General features: G+C 45.0%; 4 protein-coding genes across 5 annotated transcripts in view; 2 read left to right on the top strand and 2 right to left on the bottom strand.

The window, feature by feature from the left end:
• Positions 1–8680, top strand: part of LOC132469934 (anosmin-1-like) — a 31819-nt gene extending 23139 nt beyond the window's left edge. The window contains 9 exon segments of the mRNA XM_060068066.1: positions 1–91; positions 375–606; positions 3600–3738; positions 5293–5523; positions 6463–6557; positions 7244–7406; positions 7665–7903; positions 8154–8297; positions 8413–8680. The exon segment at positions 1–91 is cut by the window's left edge and continues 3 nt beyond it. Of these exon segments, the coding sequence (XP_059924049.1) occupies positions 1–91; positions 375–606; positions 3600–3738; positions 5293–5523; positions 6463–6557; positions 7244–7406; positions 7665–7903; positions 8154–8297 (1334 nt within the window). The 3' untranslated portion in view covers positions 8413–8680.
• A 993-nt stretch (positions 8681–9673) lies between these two features.
• LOC132469932 (spidroin-2-like) lies at positions 9674–19284 on the top strand. The gene is made up of 10 exons (XM_060068063.1): positions 9674–9811; positions 10310–12180; positions 12734–12839; positions 13610–13757; positions 14384–14431; positions 14869–14946; positions 15236–15373; positions 15821–15904; positions 16349–16399; positions 16970–19284. The coding sequence occupies exons 2-10, from the start codon at positions 10608–10610 to the stop codon at positions 17078–17080; spliced, it is 2337 nt and encodes a 778-aa protein (XP_059924046.1). The 5' UTR covers positions 9674–9811; positions 10310–10607; the 3' UTR covers positions 17081–19284.
• On the bottom strand, positions 18999–22802 carry ttc4 (tetratricopeptide repeat domain 4). Of its 2 annotated transcripts, none has more exons than XM_060068069.1 (11): positions 22661–22802; positions 22451–22562; positions 22211–22328; positions 21961–22122; positions 21740–21817; positions 21432–21556; positions 21021–21107; positions 20594–20808; positions 19714–19798; positions 19446–19528; positions 18999–19302 (listed from the first exon to the last, which is right to left on the bottom strand). In XM_060068069.1, exons 2-11 carry the CDS (start codon positions 22550–22552, stop codon positions 19203–19205), a joined length of 1155 nt encoding a protein of 384 aa, XP_059924052.1. In that variant the 5' UTR covers positions 22553–22562; positions 22661–22802; the 3' UTR covers positions 18999–19202. The 2 variants fall into 2 exon arrangements, with proteins under 2 accessions (XP_059924052.1, XP_059924051.1); XM_060068068.1 differs by having other exon boundaries at positions 22451–22554; positions 22661–22800.
• pars2 (prolyl-tRNA synthetase 2, mitochondrial) lies at positions 22211–26475 on the bottom strand. The gene is made up of 6 exons (XM_060068067.1): positions 26276–26475; positions 25577–25939; positions 24749–24994; positions 22661–24254; positions 22451–22554; positions 22211–22328 (listed from the first exon to the last, which is right to left on the bottom strand). Exons 2-4 carry the CDS (start codon positions 25892–25894, stop codon positions 23370–23372), a joined length of 1449 nt encoding a protein of 482 aa, XP_059924050.1. The 5' UTR covers positions 25895–25939; positions 26276–26475; the 3' UTR covers positions 22211–22328; positions 22451–22554; positions 22661–23369.
• Positions 26476–26533: the final 58 nt, after the last annotated feature.

Raw genomic sequence — 26533 nt, 5'->3', positions numbered from 1 at the left:
CTTCCCCCCCTGAAGCTCCTATAAACATTAGAGTCACCAATCAGACGCTCTTCTTGGCCCCTCCCGGACTGGGACCTCATTTGAGAGCAAGGTATTACACCTGCGTGCAATGATGTGTGTGTTTGCGTGTGTGTGTTTATGTGCATGCGTGTGTGTGTGTGTGTGCGTGTGCGTGCATGTGTGCGTGTATGCGTGTGGGAGAAAGAGAAAGAGAATGAACACGTTAATGTGTCCCAAGAAAAAGCAGGTGAGTCCAGTGTGAGAAGCAGTCCCTCCGTGTTCTGTTGAATGTCTCTTGCGTGACTTGTATGACTGTTTCCATGTCGTCACATTGACAGTCTAGGTTCTAACCCCTTGCTCCGCCTAACCCTCAGATCCGGAGGCCAGGCTCCCGCGGTGGGGGTGCTGGTCCGCTGGGAGCCCCCAAGAGAGGGAGACCTGCCGGTGCACCACTACAGAGTCACCTGGACGCCCCCCCGACACAAGCCGGCGCTGCAGGGCCTGGCGGCCCCCGCCTCGCATGCCCGTGGGCCGGCGGCGCACCGACACAAGGCCCACACGGGGAAGCAGGACCAGAAGGAGAGCACCAGCCGAGTGACGCCGGGGGTGAGACGGATGTGCACGCTTGGGCTGCTCCATTATTGTAAAAAATCGGAATCGCGATTATTTGGATCAATATTAAGTCCGAATTTTTTTTTAGGACTTTGAAAACATGTTGCATTTATTCAGCATTTCTCTCCAAAAAAACAGTAACTGAGTACTTTGAGATTTCCCCATTAAAAAAATCTCTAATTGAAAATGTTCAAACAGAAAATAATGTACATATATGTATGTAAACTCGATTATCTAGATTACAATAGTTTGGAGATCGGTGGACCCTAAAATATAGATTTATATTTGTGGACAGCCCTTGTGCATGCTGCACCTCTACCTACTGATTCACATGGAGATCTGCAACGAGGCAGAATTGAACCGATCTGTATTCCCCCTGAGGAGGGAGACTGGACAGGGAGTATCTTGAGTCAAGGAATTAATAACATACACAACTGGATTCAAAGAAAGAATTCCCATAACAACGCGTACCATGTGTAATATGCTGACCTGTACGGACACATCTGCTGTACTTAGTTTCCTACTAATGGTCTTCAGTGTAGACCTCTAGGAATGTTACGTTCTTCGGCGAACGGTGTTCGATTTGCATAATACATATTGCAGTTAGACCACTGGCAATATACAGTTGTGAAACCATTTCAGTTATATACAGTATATATATCTTACTCAATAAGTAAAATAGTGCTTTTGTTTGACATTTTGACTGTACATATTCCGTATCACATGCCAACAAACATACATGTAAAGTTGAACTTTGTTTCATCAAAATAAATCAGTTCCAGAATTTGTTTGACCTTCAAGACTTTTCCGTTCCACATGTGTGGCTCGACAAATCATTTCCTGGCACGTTTAATTTCTGAGGTCCCTGGCAGCCATAGGGCACAGGTGGCCACCTTCCCCATGTGTTTTCAGCATGTAGAAATGTGAGCGACGTGCCATTATCTGTGTGCTACGTAACCATATTAACGCGCAGGTCTGGCTTTTGCTATGGTAACGTATCAACGCGGCTGTGCAGTTTGACTGACAACATAATTCAGACGCTTTTCAGGGTTAGCGTAATGTGTTTAACCCGCGCCAAAGCATCTGGAAATACATTGACGATATGCCAATCACCACCACGACCGGGGCTACAGTGCCATAACATATCGGCTATCATGGTAGGAACATTTAAAAGAGACGATGGCTGAGTTTTTGCAGCTTGGTGTTAGCTTGGTTATCTGGATGCGAGTCATGGAACATTCCCATCTTTCACAGCTTTCATGTGGTTGGAAGCAGGGAGCACAATGTGTACCCTGAATGGCTTGAGGTGAAATGTGTTCAAAATGAAAAGAGAGAGAATCGTCCATCGAAATGTAGCAAAACCTTAATGTTCTTTCTAATATAGATTACTTGTTACCAAGAAGCAAATTCACGGTTTTGCTTGTTTCACATGGCTTGAAAAAATGAGAAAAATTAGTAATATTAGAATGCTAGCGCAACAACTGCAACTTAAAACATGTGACGAGAGAAAGAACCATTCACAGCTTTTTATAATACACAAGACTGGTGTCCATTACCTCTTCACGATGCTGGACCCGTTTGTCTCAAAGTCACTCAGGCCATGTCCTGATTAAAGACTCCCAACAGTCATGTAAACAATTCAAGTCAAACACAGCACCACAAAAAGGAGACCTGTTCTTGTTTCAAGACAGGCTTTTTTGTTTAAAGCATAGTGCTCTGGTGCTGGGCTCATCCTAAACACTGATGGACATCACAGACGTATCCTGGTGGAGCTCTTTATCTCCAGTCTGCTCTTGTGTTCTGCTTGGCTAGGAGGCCTGGAATTTAAATGACCTCCCCCCCGCCCCAGAACCACCAACACCACTATAACGAGTGTCTGCGGTTGCATGGTGGAACGGTAGTAGTGGCCAGGGCATCACAACAGGTTGGATCTGGAAGAACAACACTGTTCCACTCTGACCAGGGTTAGGCTTCGCTCGTGCGATAGCATCCAAAGTTCCAGGGATTCTTCTGGCCCCGGCCCCTGGATAGAACAGGCACGCACGGAGAACCAGAGTTCCGCGGGTTGGCAGGGGGGGAACATTGAGTTGGCCTATGTGCGGGGGAAATATAGAATGTTAAATATGGAAATATATATTCAAATGAGGAAAATCCCACACCAGATATGTCTCCCTCGGTTCAAATCACTTTTTTTTTCATGGGAAATCGCACGCAATTCCATGCTGACATTTACTCTATATTTCTTTTGTTCTCTCTCTCTCTCTCTCTCTCTCTCTCTCTCTCTCTCTCTCTCCCTCGCCTATATGTTTTGTCTGTCTTAAGGCTAATGAAATTCTACACAACCCAATTTAGTTTGGAGGTCACAGAGAAATTACTTCTCTCTCTGTCTCCCTGGCTTGCTCTGTTTCACACACACGCAAGCACACACACACACACACACACACACACACACACACACACACACACACACAATATCACATTCTGGTTTGTTATCATCCAGGCATCTCTCTGTTGTGACTGGTCGTGATCCAGACAGATGGACGTATCTGATTGACTAAGAGCCTGTTAACGAGCTGTCAGTCAATGAGCAGACTAATGGAGAACAGCTCAGGTCCCTTCACTCGACAGATGATGAGGATGATAATGAGGATGAGGATGGCTATGGTGGAGATGAGAGCTATGAAGAGTAATAGTTTTGACGTAGGGAAAAACAAGAAGAGATTTAGTTAAATTACAACACTATAAAAATAATAAACCGGATTTGTATGTGTCCTAATATATAATTCATGCATGTATAGGCACCTGAATGTATTATGTTTATCTAATGTGTTACGTGTTAGTTGTGCATCTCCGGGTTACCATAGTCCACATCTGGGTTTCGACTGATCAACAAGATCAAGGGTATACGGATATGTTTGTGCCTGTGTGTGCATGCGTTTGGATGTGTGATTGATGCTGTATTCTAATGTCCTGTTCTCATTCTCCAGGCCCAGTGTGAGCTCTGGCTGCAGGGTCTGAGTCCTGCTACGTCTTACTCCCTGTTTGTCCAAACCGTCAACTACTGGGGCCAAAAGAGACTGAAAAGTCCCAGGTCCCAAGTTACGTTTACCACTATAAGTGGTACAGGTGAGAAAACATTTTTACTTGCACACATTCTACCTCTTTCTCTGTCGATGTAATCCTTTTTAAAGTCTGTTACCTGCGTTCATGTAAGATCATAATCTGCAAGACATTAAGGGACAGGCACATACAGGTTTATCCCATACATTGTTGTAGTGAGCCTCTGTTTGACTATTTGCTACAATACATACGCACGTTTCTTATTTATTCACTCTTTCTTATTTTTGTATGCAAAGGTATATATATATATATTTATAGAAAAGGGACTTAAGCACGGTTCAAGCACGGCTCTTAATTGCCGGCCTTGATTCAATTTGGGGTCAAAGAATGCAAAGCTCTGTGCCTTGTATCCCTGGTCAATTCCTGGCACCTCCCTCCAGACCCCAGCAGAGTCCACCACTGAGAAGAAAGGATTCCTCCAGATTTACACTTGCAGCCCATTACCATGTTTTCCGGGCCTACTGTATGCAGCGGCGGTTTCTGTTCAATTGGTTTAGCTTTAAGGGGAAGCACCTGATCCAGAGCTGTTTACACTAGGCTCCGGGCAGGCTAACGTGCGATGCTCAAGCGTCTGATGTTATGATGAAACCAGATGGCCAGGGCCCACATAGTGACTCCTGTTACTACTGAGCCCCCCTCCCCCCAGGCCGGCCTAGCTCAAAGGGAGCGCTGTAGCATGTTGTCACGATGTTCACTTAACTAGCATCGCTGTTAATAAATACTGCATGCTGCACCGCGGCGTGGTTTTATTATGGTTGACACGGTCGTTAATCATTCGTTTGATTAAACGGTTCATGAGGAAGTGCTGTATTTACTTCCTGTTTGGTTATCTGCAGCTGCACAGTAAAATACACAGACAAATGTCTACACACACACACACACACACACACACACACACACACACACACACACACACACACACACAGTGTGAACAGTGTGTGAACAGCCACTGTTAATGCTGCGCGAGGTAGCAGAGGCATTTATGTTTATATTTATATTTATATCATATGGTCAGCCCAGCAGTGGAATGTCGGTCAGCTGCAATATCATTATGAGACCACGTAACCACAATTATACACGGAAAGTATTCTGGATTACTTTTGACATATTAAATGGTTGTGCCAAACAGCATTTATCCATTTTAATCCATTGTTCCCAAATACTCACTTACTTTAAATGAGTCATTGTTTCTTATAGCCACACGAACATCACCATTAAATCAAGGATATCTGATGTGAATGCAGAAGATACATGCAGGCTTAAGGGAATTATGTGTGCCTCAAGCTTCACCTTATTGGGGCTCCAAGCACCTGTACTATAAAGGCTAGTGTCTGGGAAAAGGACCAGGGGAGGGAGGTTGTAACTCTTGTCCCACCCACAGTGCCGTCTTTCCACTAAAGCTGACTGGAATTCTCAATTCTTGACATTGCCATTTTCACCCAAACAATAAAGCAGTACTAAACTCACACAATACGTGTAATTTACTTTAGCCAATACGCTGTGACTTAGTGCCCTTATTTCTGTGTTTTATTCGACGTCTCTACGTCGGCCTTCCTCTAGAATCCCCTTCGCCGGACTCTGCCAAAGACTTCTCCAACGAGCTCCCGTTTTCCTCCTCTTCCTCCTTCCACCCTCCTTCCTCCTCCTCCTCCTCCGCTGACCCCCCCGTCTCCTCCTCCCCGCGGCCGGGCCCAGCCGTCGCCCCCGGCGACCTGCGTCTGGAGGCCGCTTCCCCTCACTTCCACAACAGCCAGCTGCAGGTCAAGGTGTTCTGGAAGTGGCTTCACCCAGGTGAGTGTTTCCATGGCGACTGCCGTTGTATGACCTGTGAACGCACACGGGAGAGAGCGTCATAGAGCGTGTGCTGCGGCTTCACTTTGATTTAGCCTTGTGTAGCGATTGTGAAGCGGTCTGATGAATAAAAGCGGAGAGGAAACCAAAAGAGACTCACGGTTACAGAAGTAGTTACTGATGTACTCCCTGTACAACTCTGCAACTCCCTGACCTTGTTCGACCCAGCAGTCATCTCAAGGAGTCTCATCGAATCATTGATGGAATGGGTTCCCTTCCATATAAACTCACTAATATTACTAAATATTAAATAGTATATATCTTTTCACTCAATAACAATGAATGGAATGAAAAAAGTTTCCCTTCCTCACTCCGAACCACTTCAAGATGAGTGTAGAGTGATTTAGATTATTTAGAGCCTGAGAACATTATACATGCAAACCTACAGTGAAAAAATAAATCAGGCAGATAGTACAGACAGACACAGAGTGGCTGTCATATTCTCTTAGAATCCCTCCCTTCACTGGAGAATCTGCTCCCTCAGCACTCTGCCCATCGGAGGCTGGAAACTCTGATGTGCAGGTCTGATTGGCTAGCACAGGCCAAAATAGGAGCTTCTCATTGGCTGTTATCTGTGTGAGACGTATAACAACCAAAGACAAAATAACCAGCAACAGATGTTAGCAGAGTGATAATGTGTGTGTGTGTGTGTGTGTGTGTGTGTGTGTGTGTGTGTGTGTGTGTGTGTGTGTGTGTGTGTGTGTGTGTGTGTGTGTGTGTGTGTGTGTGTGTGTGTGAGTTGGCACACTTGGGAATGTGTTTTTTGTTTAATTGGTGCATATGTGTGTAATCAAATAAATGCAACAATCTAATTACAAATGTAAACAAAGCCACAACGTTGTGTATTTTTTATTCCACCTCACTGCTGTTGTTTAACAGGCAGACACAGACACTCTGGTCCATATGTGCTGCGGTGGAGTCCACATGCCTGTGGTACTAATGTTACCAGCACTGAGAAAACAGCCAGTGTACAGGTATGTCAACCCTACACCCCTGTGCGGTTGCCCTCTCTCCCTGTTGTGTGTGTGTGTGTGTGTGTGTGTGTGTGTGTGTGTGTGTGTGTGTGTGTGTGTGTGTGTGTGTGTGTGTGTGTGTGTGTGTGTGTGTGTGTGTGTGTGTGTGTGTGTGCCTACGTGTGTGCCTGCGTGTGTGTGTATTTGCACGCATGATGGATCGGCTTTCATCATTCTTATTCTCATTTCTGTCTGGAATGCATTCAACTATTAAACTGTCTTCCTTTCCGTAACTCTCCCTCTATCTCAATACTTCCCTGACATAAGCCCAACCCCTCCCTTTTCCCTCTCTCACTATCGCTCTCACTCTCTGTCACCTGTTTTTCCTCTTCGCCAGAATCTTAACTGCCAATGCTGTCGGCCTGCCTTCTATTCTAACTTCTAGCTTCTATATTTAAAATAGGGTTAACCCTTTTTAGTTGCCATTCATTCATGCAAGCATCACATCAAATACAGACCTTGGAGATGTATGATAATAAATCATCATTGTTATCCAACTAATGTATCCTCTCTGTCTGTCTGTCTGTCTGTCTGTCTGTCTGTCTGTCTGTCTGTCTGTCTGTCTGTCTGTCTGTCTGTCTGTCTGTCTGTCTGTGTCTCTCTCTCTCTCTCTCTCTCTCTCTCTCTCTCTGATGTTCATTCTAAAGGGCACCCATCACACCATCACTGGCCTGCTGTTCTCCTGTAAGTACCAGGTTACCGTGACAACAGAGGAGGTCCTGGGGTCCGAGGCTGTTGCTTGGGTAACGACCCCGGTTTGCTCCTCTCTCAAGGTCAGGGGAGGTCAAACCTCACCCTGTGGCGCAGACGGTAACCACACACACAAACAAATGCACACGGCCATCCTTTAAATATGAAATGCATGTATGTAAAAGTATACATTGAAACAACACTGTACATTACAGGGATTTGACTAGCTCCTAATTGTACTTTTGTTTAACTTCAGCATCCCTGTGTTGTCATGTCCGATATAATGCTATGATTACATCTTGTTCAGCAAACCAACACATAGATATTCCAGATTCAAAATCGAAGTAACCCTTTGCGTTGTCCTCTGTTTTGTGTTAGAGCGCCCCCTGGCCAGCCGGAAGGTAGTACTGCGCCCAGAACGGCTTAACGCTGATTTCCAACAACTGAACAGGACCCTTCTCGCCACGTTCCGTTGGAGGCTTTCCCAGAATGCAGTGGATCATGCAGCAATCAAGGGGTTTCAATTCACGTGGAAGCAGCTGACCCCACCCTCAGGTGTTTACATGGCAACCGGTCTGGAAGAGACCCTCATTTCACAGTCCCAGACAGTGGCTCCGGTAAGAGAAAGAGCTAAATTATCTCATCTTGATTCAGTATTAGTCTCAATTGCAACTTCACAATCATCAATTTACTTTTAAAATATCACAATCTCTAAAATATAAAGATGGAAACGTGTGTGTGTGTGTGTGTGTGTGTGTGTGTGTGTGTGTGTGTGTGTGTGTGTGTGTGTGTGTGTGTGTGTGTGTGTGTGTGTGTGTGTGTGTGTGTGTGTGTGTGTGTGTGTTATATTTGTCTCTCTCCTGCCAGTCCCAGCGGTCAGTGACGGTGAACAACCTCCAGGCAAACACTTTTTATCAGCTGCAGCTCCAAATTATGACAGCAGAGGGGGTCAACAGCGCATCAATCTCCAAGACCATACACACACCGGCTATCAATGAAACACTACTATAGGTATTAATGGGGCTTACAAGCACCCATCACAGTTAAGAGGTTTTGGTTAGGTGAAAATTATTACTTGCCAAATTTTGAGAAGAAATGTAATTCAAATCTTTGTTTTGTCTTTCAGGAATTGTTCCAAACGTACCCGTCTTTGTCCACTACATTACTCAAGTCTCTCTCTCTCTCTCTCTCTCTCTCTCTCTCTCTCTCTCTCTCTCTCTCTCTCTCTCTCTCTCTCTCTCTCTCTCTGTCTCTGTCTCTGTCTCTGTCTCTCTTCTCTCTTTTCTCTTTTCTCTTCTCTCTCCTCTCATTCTCTCATTCTCATCTCCATCCTTCTCTCTCTCTCTGTCATGTCATAAGCAGAGTGAAGAAAATTTGACCAAAACTGTCAAGAAAAGCTGTTTTCTGTCTGGAAAGCTTTCTTACATCCGATGCCAATATCCAACAGTTATTTCGTACTGCCATTTTTTATTCATACTGTGGAATACAAATGTATTTGAATCATTATCGTTAAGCTGTTAAGGCTGAGATTGTAAATATTTATTTTGAGGTGATCAAATGGTATCACTAGAGAGACCATTGGTTCTTGCCAAAAGATCATCTTGCTTTCTTTTTTGATCAAGCAAATTTGAATATTGCATTGCCAATGTGTTGAGGGGGCGAAAACCCCACTAACTCAATTGTAATTTGAATGTAATTAAAAGAACAGCTATGTTCAAAGCCAGTGATTCCCAATGTGAAGTGTAAGGACCTTTTACATGTGTACAGAAAAAACAAAACATTTTCATATATCACTTTTTTATATAACTAAACTGGCTGGCTATCATATTTTTATGACAATAAATGTTGGATGACCCCTCAAATCTCAAAATAGTACACTGAAGCCCAAATGTTAATTCATTATAATGGGTTATATTAGAAGGATAGATTCACATGTATCCATTGGAGAATGTTGAGTTATAAAGACATGTTAATGGTGTCTCTAGCCTATAACGATTCTCTAATATTGATTATAGCCCTTATACCGTTGTCGTATATATATTTTTTTTTATGTCGTTTTGTTACTGTTAGTTGTATTTATTATTGATTTGTTATTAAAGAGTATTGACTTCCATTGTGTTGTGTCAGTTATAGCCAAAATAAACGGACTAGACTTATTTACAATTTCGTGCACCAAGGGATGACATAATGAGAGGGACACAATTCACATTTCTTTTGTACAATGACAATGTGGCATACACAGACACAATGAAATAAACAGAATTGCAACGCTAAACCTTAATGATTACCCATCAAATAAGCAATGGTTAACACTTATCATACTCGTTGCTAAAAGAATGACAGACTTGTTCTGGACGACTACTGGCAGTAGACTGATGAGGAGGCAGAGCAGAAGCTCCCCAGTGACAGCGCTTTGCAATCGGCCTCTTTCTACGTAGCCGTGACGCATTCTTCCCGCGACGCGTACTGAAATTGTTTTTTCAAATCGTGCTCAAGAGAAGAAACTATTGGCTGTCTTACAGAAGGTAATTTAATTGGCATGTTTGTAATTATTTTGATGTGGCTATTATCTATTCTTCGGGATTTAATAGATGGCTCGATGACTCAGACATATTGATATTACCGGAAATGTGCGAGTTTTTAGTGGCGGCTTTGTGTTTTCGATTGTTATGATCGTGTAGCTGCATTAGCTAGCGCAGTCGAAGAGTTGCTCTTACCTTCGATATTGTATTTGTTATTTTTTTACTGGAAAGAACATGCTGAATAACATTACTCAAATGTGGACTCAACAAAATGATTTTCGTTGATCATCATGAAACAGTGTTTTCTTTGTCTTTATTGATGTTTGTAGAACATGCATGCATGGCAGATCTTCATTAAGTGCAGATTATCAATCACATTCCCAAAGCTTATCAATCACATTCCCAAACTTTCCACACATTTATTTTTGTTCTTTTCGTAGTCCTGACGTGGACATATAAATAACTATCGCTTGACCGGAGCTCGTCTCTTTTTTTTTCTAGGTCGTCTTACTTAGCCCTCATCTTTGATCTGGGTTACTGGCCATGGTGTAAAAATAGAATAGGATATATGCTTGCAACCATTAAAACGTTGTAATATTGTTATCCTCTTGTCTCGACTATATGGTTGGATATACTTGTCGAAAGAATACCCTTATTGTCGAGGAAAAAAGAGGGGGGTATAAATAGCCTAAACAAGGAAGTTTGTGGACTACAATTTAGCGGAGTGCTTGCGTGAGGGCGACGGTAACAGAAGCAGGGGTCCTTGGGAATGGGGTAGGGGGAACCTGAACAGTGAGTCATGGTTCACAGCGGTGCCAATGCCCCTCTCATGCCCACAACTCCGTCCGCTTCACCTCTTCTGGCAGTCAGTGCACAGCCTCTACATTCAACTCACACAGATGAAGGCCTCACAGAGCCCTCCGGCGATCTGATAACCTCAAGCTCAGACGCCACCGAGGCTCCTCAGGTCAAACCGGCCCCCAATGACCATCCAGAGTCAGGTCCAGGATCAGCTCTGAGCCCCGACCAGTTCCAGGCTGCCGGGAACGGACGATCTTCAGGCAGGAAGCGGACCCCGAAGGCCTGTGACTGCTGCGGTCCCAACGGCAAAGGACACAATGTCACGCCCACGCCAAGCAGGGGAGGGCGGGGTCGCGGGCGGCCCAGAGGAAGGGGTCGGGGCAGGCCCAGAGGCAGGGGGAGCTACAACGGGGACACCCCCAAAGGCACGGGGAGGGGTCATCTGACAAGGATTAAGACTTTTGAACTGAATGATGATGATGAGGATGATGATGAGGACGAGGACAGTGATAAATATGATGTGGCTGAAGGGACCGGGGTCGACGGCCAGTCGGACACTTATTTATTAGATCTGCCAGGTGAAAGCGTTTGGCAGGATGGACCAATGAAAAGCCTTGTCTCCAAAGAGATTAGGAGTGACTCCCAAGAGAAAGGGTCGGCCCTGGTGGTGCGGGGGGGCCGAGGTCAGCGAAGGGGGAGGGGAGCGGCTGGCCTGAGAGGAGCCAGGGGTAGGGGGGCAGTAGGGAGGAGGGGGAGAGGTGCCAGCGTCGGCAGGACGTTGGAGAATACAGGGAACATCGAAGGAGGTCGAGGAGGAGGAGGCGGGGAGCTGGAGGGCAGTGGGGTGGTCATCGCGGGAGCAGCTTGTGTTGCTGCCCAGAAGGTCTTTGCTCCTGCTGGAGCGGACGGCCCGGCCAGCCCTGGATCCACGGCCGTGCGCCAGGTGCCCGAGGAGATGGAGCAGGGGGAGAGCCCCGCGTCAGACCTACTTCCCTCTAGTTCCACAAACGGGAACGGCGTTCATTTCTCCGAAGATGGGGAAGCGAGAGAGAGCAAGGCAAACGCGGACGCAGGCACGGACGCAGGCGCGGACGCAGGCTCGCTCGACGGCGGCGTCGGCGCGCCCGAGAAGGGAGCCGCCGCGGCCCCGGCCGTCTCGGAGGGCTCCGCCGCCGCCCCCCCCGGGGACCAGGACTCCGCCATGCAGGTGGACCCATCGGCACAAGCCAGCGACCCCACGTCCAGCAGCACGCCGCCGCCACCCCCTGACAGCGACCCGGCGGCGGTGGCGGCGGCGGCGGCGGCGGTGGTGGAGATGGCGGACCCGGGCGGCAGCCCCGCCCACACAGAGACGCCCGCGTTCCACACGGCCCGGTCGCCGGCGCCTTCGCTGGAGTCCATCGCCGTGCAGAGCGGCCCCCATGGCTGGGGTCTGTGGGACCACAGGCAGTACTGTCTGCAGGGCACCTGGGGGCCGGGGGACCAGGTCCCCACGGAGGCGGGTGCGCTGCAGATCGGACCGCAGACATCCGAGGCGGACTGCACAGAGCTGCTCACGGAGATGCTTCACGGTGAGGTTCACTAAAGATCTGCCTCCAGGTCCAATGTTAATGTGTTGATTTGTATTGGGGACCGGGGGGGGTTGGATGGGCTTAGAGGTTAGAGTGGTCGGCCCCTAGCCGAAAGGGTACCACGTTTGAACCCTAATGTTCCCCGTCTACTTGTAGGCATCCCTGAGCCAGAAGTTGCTCAATCATGCCATGAATCTAAAAACAAGTGGCTTTGTATTAAAGGAGTCTGCAACATTGTAAAATAGTACAAATGTTATAATTCACTTATATTACACCTTTCCAGATTCGGAACAGACAAGCCTTGACCCTCCAACGCTTGAAAGGAGGTGTAGCCCTTTCCTAGTGTTCTTTCAAAATATCTTGAACAATATTTAGTTGAGTGTAAGAATGTGATGAATACTTTAAAGGTTATGTTAGGGTCAACCCCAACACTTAATCCTAACATATATTATTCTGTGTGAACTGTGATGCATACCTCTGTAATTTTCTGGGCAATATGTGTAAATATGTCCTCCAGTTACGTTATGAACAAATCCCCCCCCTCCCGTTCCAGAGTTCTTGGAGGGCTTCTTCTTGAAGTATGGGAGCTTCATTCCTCTTAGCGAGACGGACGTTCTGGAACACCTGAAGACGAAAACCAACATGGACCTCAGTAAAAGGCTAGTGCTTGAAACACAAACACACTTTTACACAAGACCTCATAATTATACCTATTGATCACTTGAGCATAAAGGATTATAATATCATGTTATTATGTATCCCGATATTATCATCTTTCACTCTCTGAGCCACTGAAGCGTTCAGAGACCTAATTGTCTGGCTGTTTTCTTTGGTTCGCTTGCAAATAACCAGCACTCTCAATGATCATTATCTTGACATGTGGGGAGAAACTGTAGCCGTGGATCCCACGGTTGATTAGTATGCTAGGTAGAATATCTGTCTGGAGAGGCTGCCTGGCTCACCAATCATCCGGGAGCATGTATTCGCGGCTAAGGGTCACTGCTTTGATGGATGCAGGGACTTCAGGTGTTAATGGCAATTGGTCAGGCCTCATCTAGGTCGCAAGAGAGCAGTTATTTTTCTCTCGCTCCTACACCATGCAGCTGTGAAGAACCACACGAATGAAGTGCACAAGGAACCCTCTTTAAATAAAACAATAACACTGTTTGGATGGAACGATTTCAGATTTATGGTCTTCGTTGCTAGTCTGCCGTGAGACTTGCACACAAACTGTTGCTTGTCATTTCATAAGAATCTCATAATTATATGGATATCTGGTTGCTGTAATGAACCAATTTGAAATGCTTGAATCCATTCACGTGGCTCACTTTCCTTCTCTGGTTCCTTTTTTATTTCTCCTCTTTTACCTATCAATCCCTCGTCTTCATCTTCCTCTGACGTCGTCGGGTGTGGGGCACCTGTGATTCAGGAAGCTGGACATTCCGGGGGAGATAAGACGGTTCAAGGCAGGGCTGGCGTCTGCCCCGGTGGCGGGCTTCATGGTGACGTATAACAAGCACACCCTGAGCCTGGAGGACCTGGGTACGCTGGAGGAGCAGAACTGGGTCAACGACCAGGTGAGGCCCGCTTTTAAAAAGGGGCGCTTGTTTTATGTTAGGTCAGGTCTTGAACTTTAAGTACCAAAGAGGGGCAAATAGGAAATATACCAGGACGGATATGGTGACCAAAACCAACAGATGAATAATACATTTAGAAAGTATATAAAAAATGAAGGATACATTTTATTTTAATAAAGGTAAAAAATATTCTCATATGAATGTTGAATGTTTTGTTCTGGTTTGCTGATCCAGTGTGCTGTTCTTAGACATTGAGATGAACATACACACTTCTCTGTGGGAATTTTATGAGCATATTTTCAATCCCACCACAACTCATGTTAAAGGCATATCAAGAAGGTACATGCTTAAGGCTGAAACATGATTAAATTATGTTGTTATGAAAAAGGCTGCACAAAACTCAAATTGGGCATATAATATCAATTCCTATGTTTAAGTACATTAAAGTGGATTAAAATGTCTGAGCATAAAGCAACGGGGAAGGTTTGAGTATTTGGAAACCGTACCAATAATGAGGAAGTAAGAGATGGCGTTTCTCAAGGAGGACCAAATGGCCATTTAAAATCTGTAAGAATGTAGGTATTGAAAAATTTGTAAATTTGTAGTGTGTCCTCTTGTTTGTTTAGGTTATCAACATGTATGGGGAACTCATTATGGAAGCCACCCAGAGTAAGGTGAGTCACAGGATGTGTGTGTGTGTGTGTGTAATTTCTCATATCTTTTTGTTCACATGTTGAAACCTACCATTCAAAACATAATAAGTCGAACCTCTTCAAGGAGTCCTGTGTGAGATCCTCTTTGGTTGTGCTGCTAAAGGATTGTTCCCCTTTATTGAAATCAGCACATTTATTTGTAACGTTCCTCATTCCTCCACACAGGTAGGATTGTCTAGATTTACACACAGTGGCCCTAAAGTATTTTGAAGGGTGTGCCGCAGCAGAAATCCTCAAATACCCAGGTGTATTTATAGACCTGAACCTGTCTCCTGTTGTACGACGGAGGGCCGTTATTAGACGGGTTAACGGCTTCCACGTTTTCTGCTGTCTCTCACTTCTGCACTCCATCTCTGTCTGTCTCTCTCTCGCTCTCTCCGGCCGTCTCTCGGTCTCAGGTCCATTTTTTCAATAGTTTCTTCCACAAGCAACTTGTTGCCAAGGGCTACGACGGAGTTAAGAGGTGGACCAAAAAAGTAAGAATGAATTGGCCTCACTGACCACAAGCCTTTTATGGACATTAATAATTTATTATATATGATATGATATATATTATATATATGATATTGTGTCAAACAGTTAAATTACTTTATTGCCATTGATTAAATCTAGACCCGGGAGATTAGCTTTTCTTGCTTGGTAAGGTGTCTTTTCTGTGTGCAATACAGTACAGTTCGACAATATGTTGAAACCATACTAAAGCTACTCTACAGGGATAGGTAGCTAATGAACGTGCGTGTGTATCCGTGTGCGGTGTCCTCTTAGGTAGACCTGTTCTCCAAGTGGTTGCTGTTGGTGCCCATTCATCTAGAGATTCACTGGTCCCTTATCACCGTCAACACGGCAACCAAAACAATTAGTTACTATGACAGCCAGGGTGTCGTGTTCAAACACACCATCGACGTAAGTATGCCCTGCTGCAGATGTGGTGTTTGTCTCTTGAATATTGTTTCTTGACCATTTATTTTGCTTAAGGGTCAAAGTATTACAATTTAGAAACGTAATACTAAAGCTGCAATTTCTTATCCCATAAGAGTAAGTTATAATAAGAGTAAATAAGTTAGTTGATTGAATCTAAAATTTCCACAGAAATGTAGAATAAAATACATTCCTGATGAACCCTTATCAGAGCTGGGTGAAAATGTATTTCTTTTTGTGGTTTGAGGGAATTTTTCACAACATAAAATGTATCTGCAAATGTAAGAAAAACATAAAAACTTTATAGTTTTCAAAATCATTACACTGACTTATTCTGTGAAGACGCCACAGGAAATTGATAAATCATTTGATTGGCCCAACCCTAATGTGTGTTGCTGTGACGTCTGGTGTGTGGCGGCCCCCACTCGCCAGAACATTATGAAGTACCTCCAGTCTGAAGCCCTGGAGAAGAAGCAGACCAACTACCAGAAAGGCTGGAGGATGCTCATCATCCGGGTACGATAGGTTCTGTATGAAACTACAAGCTGCAATAACCAACATGTACTAAAACGAGCCAGCCCTTCCTTGCCAGAATTGAATACATTATTTCAAATTATTGCAAAAAACAATTTGCTAGCATTTAAAAACTTGACACCTGCTTCCAAAGTAGTTGTTTATCAAATAAGTGTTTGACAATATCTTCTGTTGACAAACCATAAATCGGTTTAAAGTTATAATATGGGACATTTCTGCATTAAAATATCATAAAAACACTGCTTATTTTCTAGAATCTGATAGATTTTCACTGGTCCCCAACAGACAACCAGGTCCCACCCTACCCAACAGTTTTTAGTTATTGTTTTGATTGAAAGACCCCTACTGGCAGAATATCATCATACCTTTAATAAATGGCCGATATGTCCCATCATTGACCGACGGTGCATTGTCTCACCACCTCAGGGCATTCCTCAGCAGAAGAACGACAGCGACTGTGGTGTCTTTGTGTTGGAGGTGAGCATTTGCTTCTGAATCTCCGCCTCCATCCCCTTCCTTCATTCAGTGTTTATACGTCTCGTCATATTCTGTCACCCGTCCATTTCCCTTTCCCTCATTTGTCTGTTTCCTGGCCGTTGACTGCAACCACAAGTCATCCTCCGGTTGCAGTCCTTTTTCTGTTTTCCTTTTCGCGGCTCAGTTGTGGGCCAACGTCTCAATCGAACCCAGAGATGACAGAACATTGACAAGCACAAAAGAAAGCACACATCCATTTCCATCAAGTGGCGAGCCACTCCACTCTTGGCGGAGAGGGTTTATGTTTTCTGGTTTGGTGAGGTGTAGAATTTCTAAGCTTCATCCCATAGGTTTCTGTTGAACCTCTGCTTCCTTGTTTTTCCTGCTTGTTCCCTTGTTAGTTTCTTAGAAAAGAAACCCCCAATACTATAAACTGTTTAACCATGTGTGTGCGTGTGCATGTGCGAGCGAGCGAGCGATGCTGCTTGTCTTGGCCTCTCTTGCAAAAGAGAATTTTAATCTCACAGTCCAACTCTGTTAAATAAATAAAATGTCTGTCTGTCCTGACAGTACTGCCGGCGTCTGTCCATGAAGGAGCCGCTGCACTTCAGTCAGGAGGACATGCCTCATATCCGCAAGAGGATCTACAAGGAGCTGTGTGATTACCGACTGAATGACTGACTACCTGACTGATTACACTGACTGACTGCCTTCTTTACTTGATTGCTGATGGCCTGCCTGATTGCCTTGTTGGGGTACAACGTTGACTGTCTGTGCAATGCTGTTTTAATGACACACCTGTTACACAAGGGACCCGTGTCTGTCTATTTGTCTGTCTGTCTGTCCGTCTGTCTGTCTCTCACTGACCTGCAGTCGAATACAACCATTTCAGGCGGGAACATCGTCGATCAGAATTGGAACCCTAATAACAAATTAATACCAGCCCTGTCCCAACCCTGCTAACCTACATTTCAACGGGTCGCTGTTCTTTATTTTTTTTCCGTAAAATGTGGCATTCCCTGCCGGTACGATTATCAAGGTCTTATGTGGACGGCGAGGAAGGTGGACCGTCTAAAACAAGAAGGCCACCAAAGGGAATGCCAGGCCACGACTGAACGGAGGGAACACCGAGCTCCCTAAATGTTGTGTTCTGAGTATCCCTGCTAGGATGACCAGTGCTCTTATCTAAAGTGGCTTGGATGAGATGGATTGGATTGGATCCGAAACCCTTCCATGGGACTAAGCTCACGTCATCCTCTCTCTTGACTAATAGTATTCACTGATGACATTGTTTTTCTTTAGATGCACTGTGTTGTGCCTGTTTTGTGCCAGGAGAGAAATAGACCCCCAGCCAACTTCTTTAGCTTCTGTCTGTCGGCCAACAACCAATAGAACTGCTCTAGATTTGAACGTGCTGATTATATTATCCTTGCTTTCTAGCAAGGTAGGACAAGTAACCCAGAAAGGCAAATCACAAACCGTTGGCTGTTCAAATTATGGTTTACGTTCGAAACACACCTCTGTTCATTTCTAATTTTATAAATGTAATATCTTGTTTCCACTCCCCCCCCCTCCTGTTTTGACCTCATTCATATTTGCACAGGCGCTGCAGTGATATCTTCTTTTTAATATGCGTAGCCTTCTGTCTAGACTTTGAATACTGTAGAGCTTCCGGATGATAAGAGACATCCACGGCAAGTTTATAAATGTTACTGTAAAGTACACTCTTTAGAAAAGGCCCATGGCATCATATTGGTGCATTTACACACTGTCCAAAAAGTCATATTTTATTCATATTTTTGTTTTTCTGACAAGAGGGATTTTTAAGTAAGGACCATGTGAATCGACTTTCTATTTCCTCCCCTTGGTTTTAAGTTCAAGTTTTATTATAAATTTGTATAAAAATAAATAAAAGGTTAAATAAAAACAAACTTATCAACATTCCTGCATAGGGAAGCCAAACATTGAATAGGGCTTTTAGCTCAAGAAGTGAATCAAAAATGTCTTCTGTCCAGGTTTTTATTTCGATGTTTTGCTCACTAATATTTGAATCCACGTTGTAATTGCTTCGTCAGCCGCTTTCAGGCACACTTTGGCCGTACGCTGCAGTTGTTTCTGGACTGTTATTAAATGGGCCAACCCAGATTGGGTTCTGGCACTCGTCTTGCAATGAGGAAAAGGTTTGAATTACTGATCTGTCTGCCAAATAGATTTGTGCCAGCAGAGGGCGCTAAAGGCCTACTCCCTTATGTCGGCTGCAGAAACCAAGAGGATAAATCTTTTCACCTACTGTCATGGTCACCTTCAGGTGATATATTCGTTGTTAAAGAGCACTAACCAGGCCAGATGCCTAATAACCACTGCGTTCATCTACATCTAAAAAAGCGATTGCGCATCTACTTGCGTCATATTTTGTAATTAGATTAACTCATCCCTAGTGCACATTTAATACTGTATATGCAGATTTGTTTTAACAAAGGTAAAAGCAGTAGTAATACAAAGCACAATATTTTTGACATGACTTCAGTCAAACCATCGTCACAGTTCATTGAACGTCGATCTCTTTCAGTTAATTATTTATCGTCAATCTGGTACAGTATAGTTTCAAGTTGTCATGCTTTTATTTAAAATGAAACGGAACAGGAAGAGTTGTACATTCTGCCTTTATTGGGGTGTGGTTGAGACTGTATTATATAAAAACACTGTCTGGGTGCAGTGAGCCAGACTGTCATTTGTTTTAAGTGGATACAAAGACGTGGATTTTAGCAACCCGGTCAGGTGGCGGACTGAAAGGACAAGGCCTTCACCAACGCTTTAGTGTCTTCTCTGATAAATACTTTTTGGAGAAGGGCGATCCTTGGACCAATACAATAAAGCTGGGGGAGCCGGCTTTTACAAAAAATCTGTCAAAATAAGAACAAAAAAATAATTAAAACAAATTAAAATATATAGCCTATACGTTGCAAAGCGGGTAGAATTTTCTGTGAAATATTCATGGTCATTTGGTGCGTGATCATTTGACGATTAATAAGAACAAAACCAGTACCTTTTATGCTGCAACACTTTCAAAAGAGACATGTCTGGTACCACCTGGTACAAGACCTCCATCTCCTCATCTTCAAAGAACAACTGAAGGAAAATAAATACAGACGAGTACATTTTATATCACGATAACTGAATGAGCATTCTCAGGTCAGTCTTTGGTAACATAGCTCATAACTCAGTCAAATTATATGATTGGGCTGATTGTTTGAAATTCCCTTTTCATAATGACGTTTCCCAGGCACACACCCAACAAGGCGGATGTCACAAACCTGCAGGTTTTGAGGGAGGTACTTCCTGTCTTTGTCCCACGGGGGAAGTTCCTCGCCGAACATCACTGCCAAGTGGTCTATGAAGCTACAACCGAAGAGAAAGAACAACCCAAGTTTCCTCAACTGCAGCAAGGGGCGCTTCTCCAGCATCAAACATGTTGCACGTGACTTAGGTAAAGTCAGCAGGAGCGGACCAACGCAGCTGACTGATGTTTAACGGGTGATATCGTGCTTTTTCCACTTATTGAAAATATTACACATTTTCTACAAATATCTAACTCCGAGCCAGGTGCAGTGTTTGCGCCCAACGAGAACGCCAAGTTCAACAGAAATCTCTAATTTACCTTTAATTATGTTAAGGGTTATCAATGTGTGCATCAGAAAGTGACGTTCCAAGTAATGCAATCATTGCAATCGATTTGCTTTCATTCTATTCAGCAGAAATGCTGTCAAATTATTGTTTATCTTTACACACAGGAACTGGTTTATAATGCGCAAATCTATTCTCCAATTTATCTCATTAATAAATACAAACATTGTCATGTTAGTGTAATCTATGCCGAACATTTTGTACTTTTTTTTCCAAACCTCAAAACTTAATCCAAGAACTAGTCATTTATATTTCCGGTATTTATTGTTTCTAGAGATATGTCGGCCTGTTAATCGTCTCTATATTAAGTATTGTATTTGTTCATTAATTAAATGAAAGTCTTGATATGGGTAATTCCAACCAAGTATACAGCATTGCATATCGGTGCAACAGTTGGACTATTCCGACCCCTACTGCTGCAGCGTTCTACCTGGACTGTGCCACCGCCTCCAGCGTGTGCCATTAGCCTGGGCAGCTGGAAGCGGAGAAACAAGGCGAAAAAGTAGGTACCATGAGGCCTCGCAAAAGGCTGATATGAAGTCACTTTGCTGGTGTTCTGGGTAGAGGAGGAGGACGGGCCAGTTCAGGGCGCCCTGGTCGTCCAGGAACACGCGGGCCCCGGTGGCGTCCTGGGTGAGTTGGTCCAGAGCTGGCCCCTGACCCTGCTCCTCGTCCTCGTCTTCAGAGCCACGCCTCTTTGGCAGGCGGAGCTTGATGCCGCGCTCCTAAGAGTGGCGGGTTCCAAAAGAGCCAAAGGTTAGTACTGTCCGTCACACAGGAGGAAGCAAAGTAGGCAAAAGTATGAATGAATATATGCCATTCTCAATAGGTTTGAGGTTGTCAGGGACAACCTCAAACCTATTGAGAATGGCACATATTCATTCATGATCATGATATGATACCACATGCAAACTTTGCTTTTCAACAGAAATCTTACTGTCATGGCTGATAGTAGTCTTTGTCTTTCGCCTTGCTCCTTTTTTTCTTTGGCCATTGCCTTCCGGGCATCCCTCTCTGCCTCTCTCTGAAACCCAGACGGATGAGAGGATTCACATAATCAGATTTTAGTATTTACAGAAGACAATACAAATGCAATGCGAAAGTAGCCGGTCAATAGATTCACTAGACTTGCTGTGATGACAAGGCTACCTGTGATGCGTTGCCACGGAAACTCCAACTAGACTTAAATCAAAGCAAATGCTACTCATCTAAATCTGGGTAAAACAGGCGAACGCCAACTTACAAATATCTTAGTGTAAATCTTAAATGTGCCTTTGACCCCCCCTACAAAACCAATTGGCCCTCAGTCCCACCCCCGGAATAAACATTAACCCATCAACGGCCATACCTTGTGTTTGTCTGCTGCCGACCTCAACTCTGTTAGCTTTTTATCACCAGGGTGCATCTTGAGCCCCCTGTCGCACCACCGGATGGCCTCTGGAAAGCTACGAATCTCCATGCAACACTGAGCTCCTACAGAAACCAGGAGAATAAATACTTGGCACTCATTGCATAGTTTCTGGTGCATTTCTTTCTCTTTTGTAGCAGGCTTGCTATTAATGAGCTTTTACGACCAGTTGAAAATTGTAATAGTGCACCCTCCAGCAAGTGGAACTATTGTTTGTCAGCAGACAGAAACAATTTGAATATACAAACCTCTGATCAATGCTTTAAGATGGTCTGGTTTGATCTTCAGTGCAGCACATGAATCTTTCAAGGCAGAGCGCATGTTACCTGTGAGATAAAAAACATATGACATTATCTCCTGAAACACAATCACACATTTTCCGATTGTCATCCATCATCATTTTAAATGTACATAACTAAATGCCATGTATGGTAAGATGGACAAAAAAATGTCAAACGAAAACCCATACCGAGATAATATTGTGCAGCAGCTCGATTGGTGAGTAGAACAGTGTTGTTGACCTGGTCTTCCCAGTTCGCCTTCAAACCTTCTGTGTATGCCACCACTGCCTTTTCATATTTTTTCTCTTGAAAATATGCGTTTCCTTCATTTTTCAGACTGACTGCTTTTTCTGAAGAGAATAAAATATATCAGACCAATCCCGGACAGGAAGGACTCAAAGCCATCAAATGAACCTTTGTAACTGTCCATCCACTGACCCTCGGGAGTCCTGTCTTCATCGTGGATAAGGGCCTGAAGACAAGCCAATTGCGGATGCGTTTTAGGGTCAATTTCTTCTGGGGCTTTCGTCATGAACAATGGTATTTTCTCCATCTCCTACGAAAAGCAAAATAACATGACGAGAATTAGCAGGACAATAAAGCCAAAACACCACATCCAGCGTTACCGACGTTACAAACAGAAACGTTTTGTGTATATACTATGTTTTTTGAAGTTACCTCTTCCCAATTGCCTTCGCTAAAACCATTTTTGTATCTTTCTTTCGTAAATTTGTCCATAAACTCATCCCAGTCATCATCGCTGTCGTCGGCCGAAGTCATCTCTGATCAACTTTAGAAACAAAATGAGCTGTCAGCAGTTGGTTTGCAGAATGGACTTATAATCAAATTAAAGGGTAAAAGCGGCAGATTAGTTATTATCATACTTACTTGACAGGGACTGAGGGAGTTCTCCAGGGGTTGCTACTTGTTTACTATCGGTGACAGACGATGAGCGCACTACCATGTGGAGGGAACGACACTAGGTTATAACGCTCCGACCAGAAACATTTCGCACGTCATAAGTTCCGCATCCATCGCTCTACATTTGTCAGACTCATAACGCACATTATATTCTTCTAAAAATTCTAATAATGTCAGCACTACTAGCGAATAAGACATTTATGAACATGAGAGGGATAGAGTATCTGTCAAAAAGGCTGAACGTTTGTACAAGTATCTCACCAAATCGGAGGATGCCTACTAATGTAATGAATAGCAACAAGGGGGAAAAAATGCGAGTCACCATGACACCTAAAAAGCATAATGGCAAGCCAATGACATAACCGGACCTTTTGCGACAAATCAATTGACCATAGCTGAGTTGAAATTGTCAATGCTTAAGGCCAAACAGGTATGCTTTTAACAAATGTTCTTATGCAAGTCGCTTTGGATAAAGCGGCTGCTAAATGCCCTAAATTAAAATGTAAATGTATGGTGCTAGAAATATAAGTAATATAATTGCACAGCCGTGTCAATGTTCAACCATCACACAAAACCAGTTTGATCCACCTATAACCCCATTTATTCACAATATATGATTCTTAATACACATGTACACACGCATCATTTTCAATTGTCTTCAATCCTTTCAACATCATCATACAGTTTCCACCCTGCCCAGAAGATCAACCAGTTGGTCTTTACTGAGAAACATAGTCTCGTCCGTTTGCTGACAGATCACCTCAAACCGCGGCGTCTCCTCTTGGGCGCCCTGCCCGACCACCACCACGTACGGGTAGCCCAGCCGCACGGCGTCCTTCAGCCTCCTGCCGATGGTCATCTGGGTGCGGTCGTCCAGCACCACCTCCCCCCTCAGACGGGGCAGCCCCCCTTGCAGCGCGTGCACCAGTCCCTCCGTTTGAGCCGCTCCCTCCTCGGACCCCTTGCTCCCCTTCTTGGGCGGTACGACGCACACCTGGTACGGCGCCAGCAGCCCGGGCCAGCGGATGGCCTCCTCCGTGGACATCACCTCCACGGCCGCCGCCAGGATGCGCGTCACGCCCAGGCCGTAGCAGCCCATTTCACTCACCACGGGCCGGTTCTGGTGGTTGCTGAAGGTGGCGTTGAATACCCGGGAGTACTTGGCGCCCAGGTAAAAGGTGTGCCCCACCTCTATCCCCTTGGACTCGGCCAGTGGGCCGGCGGGGCACCGCGGGCAGTCCGTCTCGCCGGGCGCGAGGGTTTCCTCGTTGGCGGCGAAGGAGCAGCCGCCGCAGACCAGCAGCCGGTCCTCGCCGATGTCGGCCGGCAGCTGGAACTCGTGGGAGAGCGTGCCGCCGATGTTCCCCGCGTCGGCCTGCACCCGCAGGCAGCGCAGGCCCAGGCGGGAGAACAGCCTGCCGTAGGCCTGGCACACCGAGTCGTAGGTGTGGCGCGCCGCCTCCTCGCTGACGTCGAAGGAGTACATGTCCTTCATGTAGAACTCCCGGCCCCGCAGCAGGCCGAAGCGCGGCTTGGGCTCGTCCCGGAACTTGCGGGTGATCTGGGCGTTGATACGTACAATTAAAGTACTTCAAACACGTTAAAGGAGACATATTATACCACCAGGTGTGAGTGTGATTGGCCGTTGCAAGCCGTTTTGAAAATCTGCCTCTTCTGACATCACAAGCGGGCGTGTCCAGCTAGATGTGTGCTGGATAGATCAGTATACCAGCATAGTACCCAGTGGAATGTGACAAACGTTGCTCATCTATCAGTCATACATCTAGGTTGACACGCCTTCTTGTGATGTCAGAAGAGGCAGATTTAAAAAATGGCTTGTAATGTCTAATAATCACACTCACACATGGTGGTATAATATTTCACCTTTAGGGGAAGGATTATCTATGTAGCATGGAAATAAAGTAGCGCAAACAAATTCAAACAAGAAAGCAGTAAAATGAAAACGATCGAATATATAGCGACTACTGTCTCTTCTTTGACCCGCTGCTTTTATGGCCGACGTATAAATTGGGGAACACTCTGTTTAATGCTAACCTGGTAGAGAAGTATAGGGAGCTGTCGGTAGGACAGGCTAGCCTGGTGGGCGACCAGGGTGGTCACAGCCTCCTCGTGTGTGGGGCCCAGGCAGTAGTCTACCCCATGGCGGTCCTGAAGGCGGAACAGCTCCTTGCCCATCAGGTCCCAGCGCTCGCTGGACCTCCACAGCTCGGCCGAGCACAGGCTGGGCATGTCCAGCTTCTGACCACCGATGCCCTGCATCTCTTGATCAATTAGCCGCACCTGTTGATATGAGGCTGAGGTTATTCCTTGCGCTACCTTGTTAAGAGATACTCTTGGTCAAGCCCTGTTATCTTGGGAAGCATCTCTTCGTTGCTGTGTTTACAAAACTTTATAGACAGATTGCCTATGGTTATGGTAAGATAAATTATGATTATGTAATTTGTTAAATATGGCAGCTATCTGACATCTATAAGTGATTATGCTCTGTGAGAATATCCTTTGTGAGTTGACTGAGATTTAAGGGTCATCAATCATGGAATATTTTCCTGATTTGTTCAGGGTATATATATCTTCCCTGGCAATCACAGGTGCTTGAAAAGCAATGGTGGAGAAATGAATGGAGGAAGCAGAGAGGGAGAATTGTCTTTTTTCACGTTTCAAAAGGTTGCTCTCTTCTGCCTCCTTTCTTTACAACTCTCAAATCTTACCCACAGCAGCAACAAAATGAAGAAAGTGCTTCAATATTTCCCCTACATAGGCTACTTTGCAGTCCGTGTAGTTATAATACAAAAGGCTCATGACCCAAAGAGGAATCCTTGAAGAAGATTGCCCCACATCTGCATTTGTTGTATATAACCTCACCAACTTTTCCATGGCGCGCACAGTAGCCGGGAGGTAGTAGTAGCAACCAGGATTGGACGGGTGGATGAGTCCCGCCTGCTGCATCAACCGCTGACTCTTGCAGGTCATCTCTCCCGCTTGTCGACTCTCTTGGCCTACTTCGCGTAGGTTTGCGGGCTGGTACAGACGAGAGACGAGCAGGACGGGCGTCGTGTGTGAGGACCCAGTTGAAGGATGATCTGCGCCGTTTCCATTCCCGTGTGTATACTTTCTACAAATTAGGGTTCGGTGTGCACAGCGAATGAGTCTCTGTCCGAGCTGGTGCAGTAAGGGCTCCATTGAGGATTCAGACGTACCTCTACGTCTAATTGAGAGAAACGGGTCCTGTTAAAAGTAAAAACAATACAACATTGGTAAACGCAACTTCTCTGGATCAAAAAAGTTATGTTACTCAGCCATGTTTCGAAGAGGGAGAATTTGAAGGTCAGGAAAACTTCACGGCTTCTTCTTCAAATATATAGCCTTTCGGCATCGCACATAATTATAACAACTTCTTTGATACAAATGACAGCACTCAGTTATCCTTAAAAAATTAACCATATCCATCTTACAATTCTGTCAGTGTTCTGTTCAGTTCACTTCACTCCCATTTAAGCAGGATATCAAAGCCCCCTGTGATTAGCACCAGCAACTAAATTAAAGCGAACAAACACCACTTACCTGGTAACATTCAGATCAATGGAAAGAAGTCACTCTGTAATCATACAGTATGAGTATCTGTGTGGGTCATTCATAAGAGCTGGTACAAACGACATAACATAACAAAATAACATTAAATAGCCCTAGCTCTGAGGTCCACAGCAGAGGATGCTGTCATGCCCTATCTCTCGACATGCTGTACAAACTCAGCATGGAGTGTCACCGCCCCCTACTGGACTGGGGTGGCTCTTTCTCCAGACCATCACAACAATAAACATA

This window comes from Gadus macrocephalus, chromosome 12, assembly GCF_031168955.1.
Source record: "Gadus macrocephalus chromosome 12, ASM3116895v1".
In the NCBI taxonomy this organism is placed as follows: domain Eukaryota; kingdom Metazoa; phylum Chordata; class Actinopteri; order Gadiformes; family Gadidae; genus Gadus; species Gadus macrocephalus.
The sequence above is the reverse complement of the archived record's forward strand: the minus strand, read 5'-3'. Positions and strand labels throughout refer to the sequence as shown.

Coding starts and splice junctions, on each gene's coding strand:
- LOC132469932 (XM_060068063.1), top strand. CDS start 10,608: ATGGTTCACAGCGGTGCCAATGCCCCTCTCATGCCCACAACTCCGTCC. Junction 13,758..14,383: donor AGAACTGGGTCAACGACCAG/GTGAGGCCCGCT, acceptor TTGTTTGTTTAG/GTTATCAACATGTATGGGGA. Junction 15,374..15,820: donor TGTTCAAACACACCATCGAC/GTAAGTATGCCC, acceptor CCCACTCGCCAG/AACATTATGAAGTACCTCCA.
- ttc4 (XM_060068068.1), bottom strand. CDS start 22,736: ATGGTAGTGCGCTCATCGTCTGTCACCGATAGTAAACAAGTAGCAACC. Junction 22,329..22,450: donor GCGAAGGCAATTGGGAAGAG/GTAACTTCAAAA, acceptor TGCTTTTCGTAG/GAGATGGAGAAAATACCATT. Junction 21,557..21,739: donor TCTTAAAGCATTGATCAGAG/GTTTGTATATTC, acceptor TGGTTTCTGTAG/GAGCTCAGTGTTGCATGGAG.
- pars2 (XM_060068067.1), bottom strand. CDS start 25,894: ATGGAGCCCTTACTGCACCAGCTCGGACAGAGACTCATTCGCTGTGCA. Junction 24,995..25,576: donor TGCGCGCCATGGAAAAGTTG/GTGAGGTTATAT, acceptor TCATATCAACAG/GTGCGGCTAATTGATCAAGA. Junction 24,255..24,748: donor TCCCTATACTTCTCTACCAG/GTTAGCATTAAA, acceptor ATCAACGCCCAG/ATCACCCGCAAGTTCCGGGA.